Source organism: Tachypleus tridentatus, chromosome 10 (genome assembly GCF_004210375.1).
Source record: "Tachypleus tridentatus isolate NWPU-2018 chromosome 10, ASM421037v1, whole genome shotgun sequence".
NCBI classification, from domain to species: Eukaryota; Metazoa; Arthropoda; class Merostomata; order Xiphosura; family Limulidae; genus Tachypleus; species Tachypleus tridentatus.
In genome coordinates this window covers 102,776,635-102,790,276 of record NC_134834.1, presented here as the reverse complement: position 1 = coordinate 102,790,276, position 13,642 = coordinate 102,776,635, and the positions used below count along the sequence as shown (strand labels likewise).

The following is a 13,642-nucleotide window of genomic DNA, read 5'->3' as shown; positions in this document are numbered from 1 at the left end:
CCAGTATACTACTCAGGGTTCCACATCTTTTTAGCGTACCTAACCTTTATGGATGTATTTGTGTATAGGTCTGTATTTACATCATTTAAACTTTCTTAAGAAATCTTTTGGGTCTATTGTGGCCTATAGGTTGAGGCACTGAATTTGCAATATGCAAGTCGCGAGATCGAAACATGTCTTCAAATATGCTTGCCCTTTATGCCCGTCATTCTTGCAATTCGTTGGTAACGTCATAATTTTTAAATATACAGAAAACTGATGTTCTCGAATGTCATAAGTAATAATAAATATTAATAATATTTTCATACAGTGATAGTACAGTATCTCATTTTGACATTTCTGCTTAGCGCAGAATGATCGTAATATTAAAACGAATAAAATTACGGTTAGAACATTTTTCTATAATGATGGACTTAGGTGACGCTAGTGCTCTTTTAAAATTTGTTCAATTGATCTCACTTGATTTGAAAGTTTGAAATTATTGAAAATGTGTTTTCTAGTTTATTACCGATGCCATCAACGATAATCAACGAAAGTGTTTTTAGTTTTGCTTTCATTTAAATAGTAGAAATTAAATTATGGAGAAGTGCTTTCTCTTCAAGTTCTTATAAAGTTATCGCGTATTTCAAAATTTACTGGACTCTGTTTCAGAAACACCAGGGAGGTGGGAAAGTTTAATTTTAAACATTAAATTTCTCAAATTCTACTTCTTAATTTTTAAGCGCAATTATCAAAAAACGTTTTAATATCGAATCGTGGTACTAAAAATTAACATTGTTATAATGTCAACATTAAGTGACTAACAATAATATCATTTAATTTCAGCAGATATTTCTTTAAACAATTAAACTTTTACATTAAAAACTGCCGTTAATATTTGATATTTCAACACTTGGTAATGGATAATGGTACTAGTAATAAAACATTGAAAAGAAGAGTGTGTCGCAGATTTTTAAAACTTTGTGTTAATAATATAAGCGTTATCATTAGGCCTAACATTTATTATTAGTGTACCCGATGCACTAATAGTTGTGCATTTTTCAGTTACCAAGTACACAAGTATAAGTGTGAATCATTTTACGATGAAGTGATGGTAATAAATAATAAATATGAATTTATTACCGAAGAACTACATATGTAGCAATGTCTAACTGACATTGACAGAGCATGATATATAATGCTAATGATGCTGAGAAAGGTAGGTTAGGAGAACTAATTAATAAATATAACTACAAGGGGTTAATATTAGCATTTTATAACTCGGCCAAAACTGTGTCAGGGATGCTGTTGAGAATTAACTGTGCAGATGAAATTATAGGTAAGTCACTGGGGTTGAGTCGGTTAATGCTAGACTTACTAATTTGTAAAGACGAGTAGACTGGTTGGTTGTACTAGTGCAGAGAAGTGTTTTTGTTTGTTTTTTGGAATGGATGGTTTGCATTTAAATATGGTAGAGACTGGCTTGTTTGCAAGGGTTTTTAACACGATTGTGACCTGTAAGGGAGATTTTAAACTAGGACTAGACAGTTGAAAGGGTCAGAATAAACTAAATGCAAAAAAAAAAAAAAGACGTAGAAAATTCTTTAACATTATAAGTGTGAATAGAAGTATTTCTGAAGGTTGGCCTAATTGTTACTATTGTAATGCAAGACATAAGAAATTAAATAGATGGCTTTAGAGAACTGGTAGGAATGGAGAATTTTGATATAATGTGAATAACTAAGACATGGTTAATTATAGTTTACTTTGATGGCAAATTTTTTTGAACTATAGGATTATAGGTTATTTAATAGGGATAAAGTACTAAAGAGAGAGGAAGAAAAATGAAAGTTACATCCACTTTAATGATGAATAACAGGACTATGGGGGCACCAATAAACATTTGGCATGTGTATGTTCAGTAACAAATATTTAATTATTGGATGTTTCATAATGCAAATATTCCATCTGCAGCAAGCCATATTGAACATGGTACATTTAATCTTAACATTTTGAAGATGGAATATGTTCATTTTAAAACATCCAATAATTAAATGTTTGTTGCTGAATATACATGTGTCAGATGTTTGTTATTGGTGCCATCATCCTGTTATTCATCATTAAACTTTGATTCCTGTCAAATGATATCAGGATATTAGAAGTGATAGCATGAAGATAGAATTCATATGGATTTCTGTCAGCAGATATAAACTGAAAAGGCTTTTATTTGTACTGGCAATTAGTTACAAACGATCAGATGATGATGAATGAAAAACTTTACAGTGAGATTAAATCAAATAATAATTGAGAAAAGTATTTTGTAACTGTTCAAGATGGTTTTCTTCACAAATTACTCAAGGAACCTGCTAGAAACAATGTTATTTTAGATTTATTGTTAACATCTAAAATAGAAATGTTTAGAGGTGGAAGTTGTTGAACATCTGGATGCAAGTGATAATTGTTGTATTAAGTTTGATGTTTTACTATATATGAAGATAATGAATAATGATATTTTAATTCCAAATTTAAAAAAAACAACAGATTTTGAAGGGATGCAACAAGAACTGTCTGTTGTGAATAGAGTATCTGAGTTCTCTGAAGGCACTGATCAAATGTAAAAATATTTATAGTTAAATATTATAATATTCAAGATAAATATAAATATATTCCCTGTGGAAAGAAAAGGGCAGTTGCAAGTATAAAACCAGGTTGGCTCACAAACAATATAAACGATAAAACTAAAGCAATACCAGTGTAAGAAATTTAAATTGACTGTTTTGATCAGAAGAGTATAGAATATTAATAAAGTTGGTGAAACAAGAAGTTAGGACATCAGAAAGGATGTATATAAAAAGGTTAACTGAAAATGTTAGAATGAAGATAGGACCTTTGAGAGTTGATAACAGAACTCTCATATCTAATAGTTATGAGATGGTTGAGCTATTAAATTATGTTTCTCTTCAGTTTTTACTAATGAAGACTTGACCAATAGCTCTTATAAATCTGGAACAGTTACTACATGTAAACAAGACTGAACAACATGATCATGTTAATTTTGAGATTGTTAAATATAGTTTGGAAGTTTAAAGAGCAATAAGGCTTCTGAGAAAGGTAAATAGAATTTTAAGTTGTACCTGTAGAAATAATGAATAAAAGCCTAAAAAGTTTATAATTTCATTATATAGGTCACTGCAGACCCTTAGATTGATTGAAAAGAGGTAGGGTGGAGTTTAATTGAAGGGGCACATTTGCATGCAGAAACTCAAGGATTTCAGCATTTATCCTACCTCAGGATTAGTCAACTCTATACCTCTTCAAGATTCAAAAGGACCCTCATGTTGTTCAGCTTGGGTGATGTTACCAGATAAGGTAAGTAACCATTGCAGAAACTGAAATAAGTGGTGCCAATAGAGAAGTAGTTCTTCCACTTAAGCCCACTGTGACACCTGACACCTTATATCATACTACACGGAATTCATAAGTGATGTTTTCAACACTGCCAGGTGTGAAGTGTGTAGGATTTTTGTGATATTGGAATGAGAAAAACTACACGCTGTACTGTAAGTTTGCAGAGTTGATCAGTTGTAATTGTGAAGGAGCATGGCAAATTTATTCTGTTCATCAGTGATATAATAAGCAGGTTTGTTTGATGAGCAGGAGTTTTGAGAGTGCATGCCATAGATTTTGAACTGAGTAGCACAGACATTTTTAGTAGTAGGTTATAGGTTAGGAAGGATCATAAAACAGGCAGGTGGAAGAAAATTGGTTACAGGTAACCCACCCATCTAAACAGTGAAGTCTGGGCATTGCTCCAGTTAGGTCAGATTTGGAGTTTCTGTTCAGTCGTTACTTTAGGAGAGACACTGAATTCTTCAAATAAGTTCAGAAGTGTCATATGTCTAACACCTTGATGAAGTAATAACTTTTGATAATTTGGGTGCTCACATGATGTAGCTCGACACCTGGGTGACACAATCCCATGTTTAATATAAAGAAAGTAAATAGAGTTAGGGGCTATTAGACATTAGCTTGTTGATATGATAAAGAACATTGTACGGTAGCTTATTGACGGATAGAGAACATAGCTTATTGACAGGATAGAGAACATTGTACAGTAGCTTATTGACAGGATAGAGAACATTGTACAGTAGCTTATTGACAGGATAGAGAACATTGTACAGTAGCTTATTGACGGATAGAGAACATTGTACAGTAGCTTATTGACATGATAGAGAACATTGTACAGTAGATTGACAGGATAGAGAACATTGTACAGTAGCTTATTGACGGATAGAGAACATTGTACAGTAGCTTATTGACGGATAGAGAACGTTGTACAGTAGCTTATTGACGGGATAGAGAACGTTGTACAGTAGCTTATTGACGGGATAGAGAACATTGTACAGTAGCTTATTGACAGGATAGAGAACAACATTGCTTATTGACAGCTTATTGCACAGTAGCTTATTGACATGATAATACTAACTATCTAAATACTATGCTTCATTAAGGATGTTAGAATCTCCCTTAATGTTTAATGTTTAAGTTGATTAGTTTTGTGACTTTAGTTGATTTAATTATTATTTTGATAAATTGTTTTTATGGTCCTATGTATTGATTTATACAGATTTATACCTGAACAGAGTAGTTGGAATATTCACAAACAGTAATAGTCAGGAAGACTAATTTTGATATCTTTATTATTTCCTGGAGAATAATTTTCTCATTCATAATTCTGACAACTCAGAATGATTAAACAAAGCAGTATTTAGAACCAAAACATTAATCAACTTATAATTTTAGTTAATCATTTATTTCAGGTAACAAGTTTATGTAACTGATTTTTCTACTAAGTTGTCAATCTTTAATTGTATGTGCATAATCATGTAAACTTGATAATAATGTAACCTGTTAAGAATGTATATTTTAACCTGGGTGTATAGTCTATTTAATGGCCCCAAAATGACAGAATTAGGCCTTAACTTAATTTTTGAGAAATTTCTACTTCATATTTTGACGAGCACATAATTATTTTCATATATCATTGTTATTCCCCTTTAAGAATTCCTGTTTTGTGCACTTCATCTTTAAAATTCCTTTTACAGTGTTCTTTGGGTTTGGATTTTAGAAATAGCAGTTAAAGTAGTTTTGATTTTAAAAACGTTTTTCTTTATTTTGTAGGCCTCTTCAGCAAGGCTCTTTACATTGAGTTCACCAGTCAGCAGTAAAAATTGATACCAGTCTATCATTACAACCACACCTGATATCCACAAGCTTTGGACACTTTGTTTAGTTAGTTAAAAAAATATTGAGAGTTAGAATTACAATGTCTGAATCAACTCAGGTAAGCTCCCTGCCATTACCTCCTATGCAGTATGTTAACTGGTATACAGATGAGAACATTGAGAGAGGGGTGGCGCCTTCCCCTCCGAGACCTGTCCAAGAATCTTATTCGATGTTTGGTGTGCAATTTCAAACTGATGATGTTATAATCAGACCTTTAGAAACTCAAGGAATTCGTCGGCTGTATCCACAAAATTACGACCATAAAAGAGAACTCAAGAAACTTAATCATTCAATTCTTGTGAATTTTCTTGACTTACTCGACATACTCATACGTTGTCCTGATACTTCAAAACGAGAAGAAAAGCAAGATGACATAAGATTACTTTTTATTCATGTGCACCACTTGATCAATGAATTTCGACCTCACCAAGCCAGGGAGACTTTGCGTGTAATGTTAGAAGTACAGAAGCGTCAGCGTTTAGAAACTGCAGAACGTTTTCAAAAACACTTAGACAAGGTTCGAGAACTTTTACAAAATACATTATCAAGTCTTCCGGAAACAGCAGATTTGGACAGCATGCCTACAGAGTTCCTTGATACAAGTGACACGCAAGGAAAACCTGATGCAGAGACAGAAGATTGTCATAGATTAGATAAGTTAATGTGCAACATTATTGATACACTTTAAAACAAGAATGCAAGCTAATTCAGTTGTTACTGAAGTGTAATTTAATCAACCCAAACAAGTGATAATCTTCAAATGCAAAATACATCTGAGGAAAAAAATTAGTTCATTGTGAATGCAATTAATTTGAAAATGACAAATTATGGGCTTCCTGTCCAGTTTATGTAGTGGTCAAGATGCCTGTAATATTAGTAAAAGTGTAAACTTGGGTGATATAAGAGATAACTAATAGAAAACTGGGGAACTGGTAAACTGTGTAGGGTTTCATACATCAATAAATTCATTATTGTAGTATATGTTATACATCTATATGTATCTGTTGTCTTCTAGGTCTTCAATGTAGTATATGTTATACATCTATATGTATCTGTTGTCTTCTAGGTCTTCAATGTAGTATATGTTATACATCTATATGTATCTGTTGTCTTCTAGGTCTTCAATGTAGTATATGTTATACATCTATATGTATCTGTTGTCTTCTAGGTCTTCAATGTAGTATATGTTATACATCTATATGTATCTGTTGTCTTCTAGGTCTTCAATGTAGTATATGTTATACATCTATATGTATCTGTTGTCTTCTAGGTCTTCAATGTTTACTTTTCTTCCTACCAGTTTTTTTTTCAGGACTTGTGAAATCTGTAGCAGTTAAGAAAGAATTGTTAATTGATAATATGCTATAAAATGGGCAGACAACAAACTAAAACTTCAGTTGGTTTTTTTCTTGTTCTACACGGTACTCACTTATATTACGTGAAATATGTCGTACCTGAAGAAATGTTCATTACTTCTAAAGTTGGACTATGACATACTGTAATGAAACATAAAGTTTATGGAGATAAAAAATCTTTTAATGGTTACTTATATCATTGAACAACACTGTTTCAAGTAACCAATAACACTGTAAAAAATTCAAGAGGTTCAGAAACTATACAAAACTGTTTGATCAGCTCCCTATATTATGTTGATTTTTAATATTCCAAAGAACACCTGCTTAGATACTATTTCAAACTAACTAACTCTTATTATATTTCACAGGTTAATATAAACGTGGAAAATTCTTGATTTGCTTATTTTTGATAGCACTCAAGCAAAAAAGTTACTTTGATTTTTGTTAGATTCTAATTTTTGTTCATTCCTTCAAATCATAAAATCTTTTATAATTCTGCTGTTTCAGACACAAATAGAGTTTGTTCACAGCATCTAATAACAGTAACTCATATTTAAGAATCAACTGTTTATAACAATTATATTAATTTTCTGATCACCACAAGACTTTCAGGCTACCTAGCTATTAAAGTACAAGTTTATTATTTTATTAATAATTGTTACATTTATATCAAGAAGTTATATCAGAAAGATGAACACACACATACCATTCTAATGAAGTCCATGAATTAAATACTGTAATTAGCACATGTAGCTCTGCCACTGTTTAATAAACAGTACTGAGGTAATAACTAGTTGCAAAGAGAATACTTGTATAGTGGATAAGATGAAGATATTGGTGGTCTGTATTGATTCGAGCATCTGGAGAATAAGGATAATTTAGAACTGTTTTCTGTAGAGATTAACATTCTGGATAGGAAAACAAAGGTTTTTTTATGATAGAAATTAAAATACTTTGTAAAGTCTGTGGTAAAAATCATGTAAACTGCAGATTTGTTTTCATGTTACTCTCATTCATTTTAGATTTGAAGTCAAATGCATGTGAAAGCAACATTTTAAATATATCTTTGTATTTTACTGAAGTCTGTGTCCAAGAGATCTTTCATTCAATGTCACAATTTTTGACATTTAAACCATACAAGTATTATTGTGTATGTATAAACAGCATTTTAGTCAATTTTTCTCTGTGATATTCCAGCCCAAATGAGAAGTTCTGGTACTGAATGACAGGTCTCTTGGGCAGTAACTTGTAATTTAAAAATAACCACTGAATGACAGGTCTCTTGGGCAGTAACTTGTAATTTAAAAATAACCAAATTAAGAGAAATGTGTAGATATATATCTGAAGAATGTGTAGATATTTTTCTGCAGCAGTTTTTGTGATTGTTATCAGAACTTTTAATCTCATTTGTTTCGAATACTTGGCCAGTTTTTGGTGTCTAAACTATAAATCTAAATCATTTAACAAATATTTTGAAATTATGACAACTGTACAGATTTATATGATGTACTTATGAAATCTTGAAATATGTTCTCCCATATCATGCAATGAAGTTATAAAATAAAAGTACAATATATATTGCTCAACAATCAAATCAATGGCTGAATAAAAGTAAAACATACATTTAAATATAACTGGACAATTAAATCAGTAACTAAAGTACAATATACATATATATGTAGCTGAACATTTAAATCAATAATGAAATAAAGGTACAACATACATTTATACACAGCTGAACAATTAAATCAATAACTATAAATTTCATATATATAGCTGGACAGTTAAATCAATAAACAAATAAAAGAGCAATATTTATATATGGTGGAAAATTAAATCAATAAGCATATATAAATATGAGCAGTGTTTTCATATATTACTATTGATATTTCAAACAATTAATTAATAACACTTATTATTTAATGAGTTGTCACAATAATTTAAAGTACATCTTCTAATTATTACTACCTCTAAATATTAGGAGTATTCAAATGAAAAATATGTTGTTAATTTCAAAGCTACATGGTAGGCTACCTGTACTCTACCCAACTAAGCCATGTGACTGTTTTTTTTTGTTTTGGTGTGTTTTTTTTTAAACTTCATGTGTTTTTATCTTAGTTGGTTTAGCAACAGGACAGATGACTCATGAGTTGAAGATCTTGGGTTCTATTCCTAATGCAACCAGAGTTGCATTCTGTGCTTTTGTTACGACAAAGCTAGTGAGGCTCTGTTGCTGCTACTAATTTTGAACTGCCAGCTTGAGGGAAAGCAGCAACTGTATAATTCTTTTTAATTTTTGAGTTTCTTTATACCGTGGTTGGAGGAATATGAATAATCAGTTAATTGAATGCAATCAGGAACTACATCCAATCACAAACTTTATCTGTATATAGACTAATTAGTTTTATGTGTCTGATTGTGGTCAAGTCTGCACCTGAACTTTCCATAGTGAAAGTTTTAACAAAAGAGGATCTGTTTTACCTATTAACTTTGTTTTACTATTCATTATTTATGATGTATGTTACTTTAAAATATGAGAGATTATTCAGTGCAAATTAACATTCATCTTCTGGTTGTGTTTTATTATATTTCATGCATTACAAACGTCATTAAGTTCTCATTGAGAACTAAGTAATAGAGTCACTTTATGACATAGATTTAAAAAATTGGCAGTGAATATTTGTGTAACTTAAGTTTTTAAAAAACTGTTTTGTAATTTAAGATGCTTTTTATCTTCAGGAGTTGAAGTTTATATGTGGTGAGTAATCAACAAAAAATGCTAACTTTATTATAAATTTTGCACTTAGCTTGTATTTTAGATTTCGACTATTGCTGAGGATTTCATTTAGCAATAATTACAAACTCTTTTTGTGGTTCATTGTAAGAACTTGCTGCAGTGAAACTGATATTGATAAGAATCAAATGTTAAAACCAACTTTATCCAAACTTTAGATAAAATCTTTATGTTAATAAAAGAGGTAAGAAAATGTCTTTGATTTTGTTTGTGAAAGAAGTCAAACTTATTTAATTATATTACTGAATGAACTGTAGACCTACAAGTGTTTCATAAGGTGAATACTTAGTCATAATGAACTGTAGACCTACAAGTGTTTCATAAGGTGAATACTTAGTCTTAATAAACTGTAGACCTACAAGTGTTTCATAAGGTAAATACTTAGTCTTAATGAACTGTAGACCTACAAGTGTTTCATAAGGTGAATACTTAGTCTTAATGAACTGTAGGCCTACAAGTGTTTCATAAGGTGAATACTTAGTCTTAATAAACTGTAGGCCTACAAGTGTTTCATAAGGCGAATACTTAGTCATAATGAACTGTAGACCTACAAGTGTTTCATAAGGTGAATACTTAGTCTTAATGAACTGTAGACCTACAAGTGTTTCAAAAGGTGAATACTTAGTCTTAATGAACTGTAGACCTACAAGTGTTTCATAAGGTGAATACTTAGTCTTAATGAACTGTAGACCTACAAGTGTTTCATAAGGTGAATACTTAGTCTTAATGAACTGTAGATCTACAAGTGTTTCATAAGGTGAATACTTAATCTTAATAAACTGAAGACCTACAAGTGTTTCATAAGGTGAATACTTAGTCTTATTTAAATTTATATGGCTGAAATCCAAAAGTTGGAAACACATATTTGAATGTTTAGCTCCAAGATTTATCAAAGTATAATGCTGAAGAGACACTATGGGGGAAACACAGTTAAACATGTAGTTGGCATTTAATTTGTTGCAACAGATTCTGTATGACTTTTAGTTGACAGTGAATTTACTGTAACAGATTCTGTATGGCTTGCCTTTAGTTAACAGTGAATTTACTGTAACAGATTATGTATGACTTATCTTTAGTTAACAGTGAATTTACTGTAACAGATTATGTATGACTTATCTTTAGTTAACAGTGAATTTACTGTAACAGATTATGTATGACTTATCTTTAGTTAACAGTGAATTTACTGTAACAGATTATGTATGACTTATCTTTAGTTAACAGTGAATTTACTGTAACAGATTATGTATGACTTATCTTTAGTTAACAGTGAATTTACTGTAACAGATTATGTATGACTTATCTTTAGTTAACAGTGAATTTACTGTAACAGATTATGTATGACTTATCTTTAGTTAACAGTGAATTTACTGTAACAGATTATGTATGACTTATCTTTAGTTAACAGTGAATTTACTGTAACAGATTATGTATGACTTATCTTTAGTTAACAGTGAATTTACTGTAACATATTATGTATGACTTATCTTTAGTTAACAGTGAATTTACTGTAACAGATTCTGTATGACTTGCCTTTAGTTAACAGTGAATTTACTGTAACAGATTCTGTATTGCTTGCCTTTAGTTAACAGTGAATTTACTGTAACAGATTATGTATGACTTATCTTTAGTTAACAGTGAATGTACTGTAACAGATTCTGTATGGCTTGCCTTTAGTTAACAGTGAATTTACTGTAACAGATTATGTATGACTTATCTTTAGTTAACAGTGAATTTACTGTAACAGATTATGTATGACTTATCTTTAGTTAACAGTGAATTTACTGTAACAGATTATGTATGACTTGCCTTTAGTTAACAGTGAATTTACTGTAACAGATTATGTATGACTTATCTTTAGTTAACAGTGAATTTACTGTAACAGATTATGTATGACTTATCTTTAGTTAACAGTGAATTTACTGTAACAGATTCTGTATGACTTGCTTTTAGATGACAGTGGATTTACTGCAACAGATTCTGTATGACTTGCTTTCAGATGACAGTGGATTTACTGCAACAGATTCTGTATTAATTACTTCTAGTTGATAGTTAATTTGCTGCAACAGATTCTGTATGACTTGCTTTTAGATGACAGTGGATTTACTGCTACAGATTCTGTATCACTTGCTTTCAGATGACAGTGGATTTACTGCAACAGATTCTGTATTAATTACTTCTAGTTGATAGTTAATTTGCTGCAACAGATTCTGTATGACTTGCTTTTAGATGACAGTGGACTTACTGCAACAGATTCTGTATCACTTACTTTTATTTGACATTTAACTTGCTGCAACAGATTCTGTATGACTTTTAGTTCACAGTGAACTTACTTCAACAGATTCTGTATCACTTACTTTTATTTGACAGTTAATTTGCTGCAACAGATTTTGTATGACTTTTAGTGGACAGTGAATTTAGTGCAACAGATTCTTTATGACTTACTTGATGACAGTGAATTTACTACAACAGATTCTGTATGACGTATTTTAGTTGACAGTAAATTTGGTGGAATATATTCTCTATGACTTTTAGTTTACAGTGAATTTACTGTAACAGATTCTGGATGATTTACTTTTAGTTGACAATGAATTTACTGCAACACAATCTGTATGACTTACTTTTAGTTGACAGTTAATTTGCTGCAGCAGATTCTGTATGAGTTTACTGACAGTTAATTTTTGACATTTCTGTATGAGATTTAATTGACAGCAAATTTACGACAACTGATTCTGTATGACTTTTACTGGAGAGTGAATTCATTTGAACATATTGAGGATATTTGTTTTTCCAAAACTTCAAAGTTTAGAGAGTAGCAATAAGAATCTTGGTATGATGACTTTGTAAATAGACTTTGCTTTCTGTTGTTTTTAAACACGAATCTGTTCTATGCTTACTTACCAGAATAGAAACTCATAGTTTAATATTGTAAACTCTTGAGCTCACTCTCAGCCTTGAGTGGGGTGAATATTTAGTCTGTAGAAGACATCATTACTTTATGAATTCTATGACTTCAGTCTTCGAGCTTATGTATAGTACAATATGATCTATACGTTCCTGTGTTTGTGGCAGTATTGCTTCAATGCCACTTGTTCATTCATCCTAATCCAAGAATGGATAGTACATTTCTCCATGGGTAAGCCAACACCAGATCACCAAGCAAGTCCATCTAGAATGGGACATATTTGACATTGAAAGCAGGTCTGTTGTCTATAAACCTTCTTTAATTCATGTAAGAGAACTGTTTTCAGTTTCCAATGTGTTTCAGCTGAAATGTGACCAAAAATTAAGACATTGGAAACCATGTAATATATCTGTTCAAAAGTAGGTTCCTTTAATACAGAGGTGTAATGGTATGATGCAGATCTCAAACGTGCATGCTTGAGTTCCAAAAGCAGCCTTGGTTCTGCTTTAATCACACAGTTTGACACGCCATTTGCCAGACATGAGATTAACTGATCTAAACCAGTTAGCTTCATCCACTGTGACAAGCAGCTAACAGATCTAAACCAGCTAGATCCATCCATTGTGACGAGCAGCTGACTGATCTAAACCAGCTAGGTCCATATGCTGTGACAAGCAGTTGGATCATTTGTTTTCTACCTTATCTGGTGACATAGAAATCTTCAGAGTTTTTATTTATTGTAGAATTGCTGATCCAAAGCATTCTTAGTTGTATTTTGCATGTGACAATTCTGCTCTCAGGGATATTTCAGAATTGTATAAAACATCTGAGTTGAATGAGTTAGCACTGGAATATCCTTTGCTGACCAGTTCTGACATCAAACAAAAGTAACAGCTTATCAGTGCTGTCAGGAAAGAAATCAGAAGGTGACTTTGTCTTGTTAACAAAGTGAATTTACATACTAGATCTGAGCACACTTTTTAAATTTGATTCTGTATTAATTGATCTATGGAAGGGACCTGCTTTCCATTTGAAGATTACTTCATTTGGTTTTGTGGCACAAAATTCTGAAAGATAAAAGGCAGGGCTAAATACTACTGACAGAATAAGAGGATTTTCTACCTGTCATAAGTAGGTGCATGCACTGCTTTTTAATTGTCAAAATATAGATTTTTACCCTTTATTTACAATGTGTGAATCTTTATTATTTTAACATTATAGAGAAATCTGTTAAATTGCTTTTCTCTTCAAAATCTTCATAAACTCCAGAGCAAACTGTTGTCATAGCACATTCATCTATCTAACACTTTGGAAACCAGTTTCATC

General features: G+C 31.3%; 1 protein-coding gene across 1 annotated transcript; it reads left to right on the top strand.

Moving 5' to 3' along the window:
* The first annotated feature begins 409 nt into the window (after positions 1-409).
* LOC143229998 (mediator of RNA polymerase II transcription subunit 7-like) lies at positions 410-8,206 on the top strand. The gene is made up of 3 exons (XM_076462935.1): positions 410-664; positions 3,165-3,348; positions 5,161-8,206. Exon 3 carries the CDS (start codon positions 5,306-5,308, stop codon positions 5,951-5,953), a length of 648 nt encoding a protein of 215 aa, XP_076319050.1. The 5' UTR covers positions 410-664; positions 3,165-3,348; positions 5,161-5,305; the 3' UTR covers positions 5,954-8,206.
* The last annotated feature ends 5,436 nt before the right edge of the window (positions 8,207-13,642 follow it).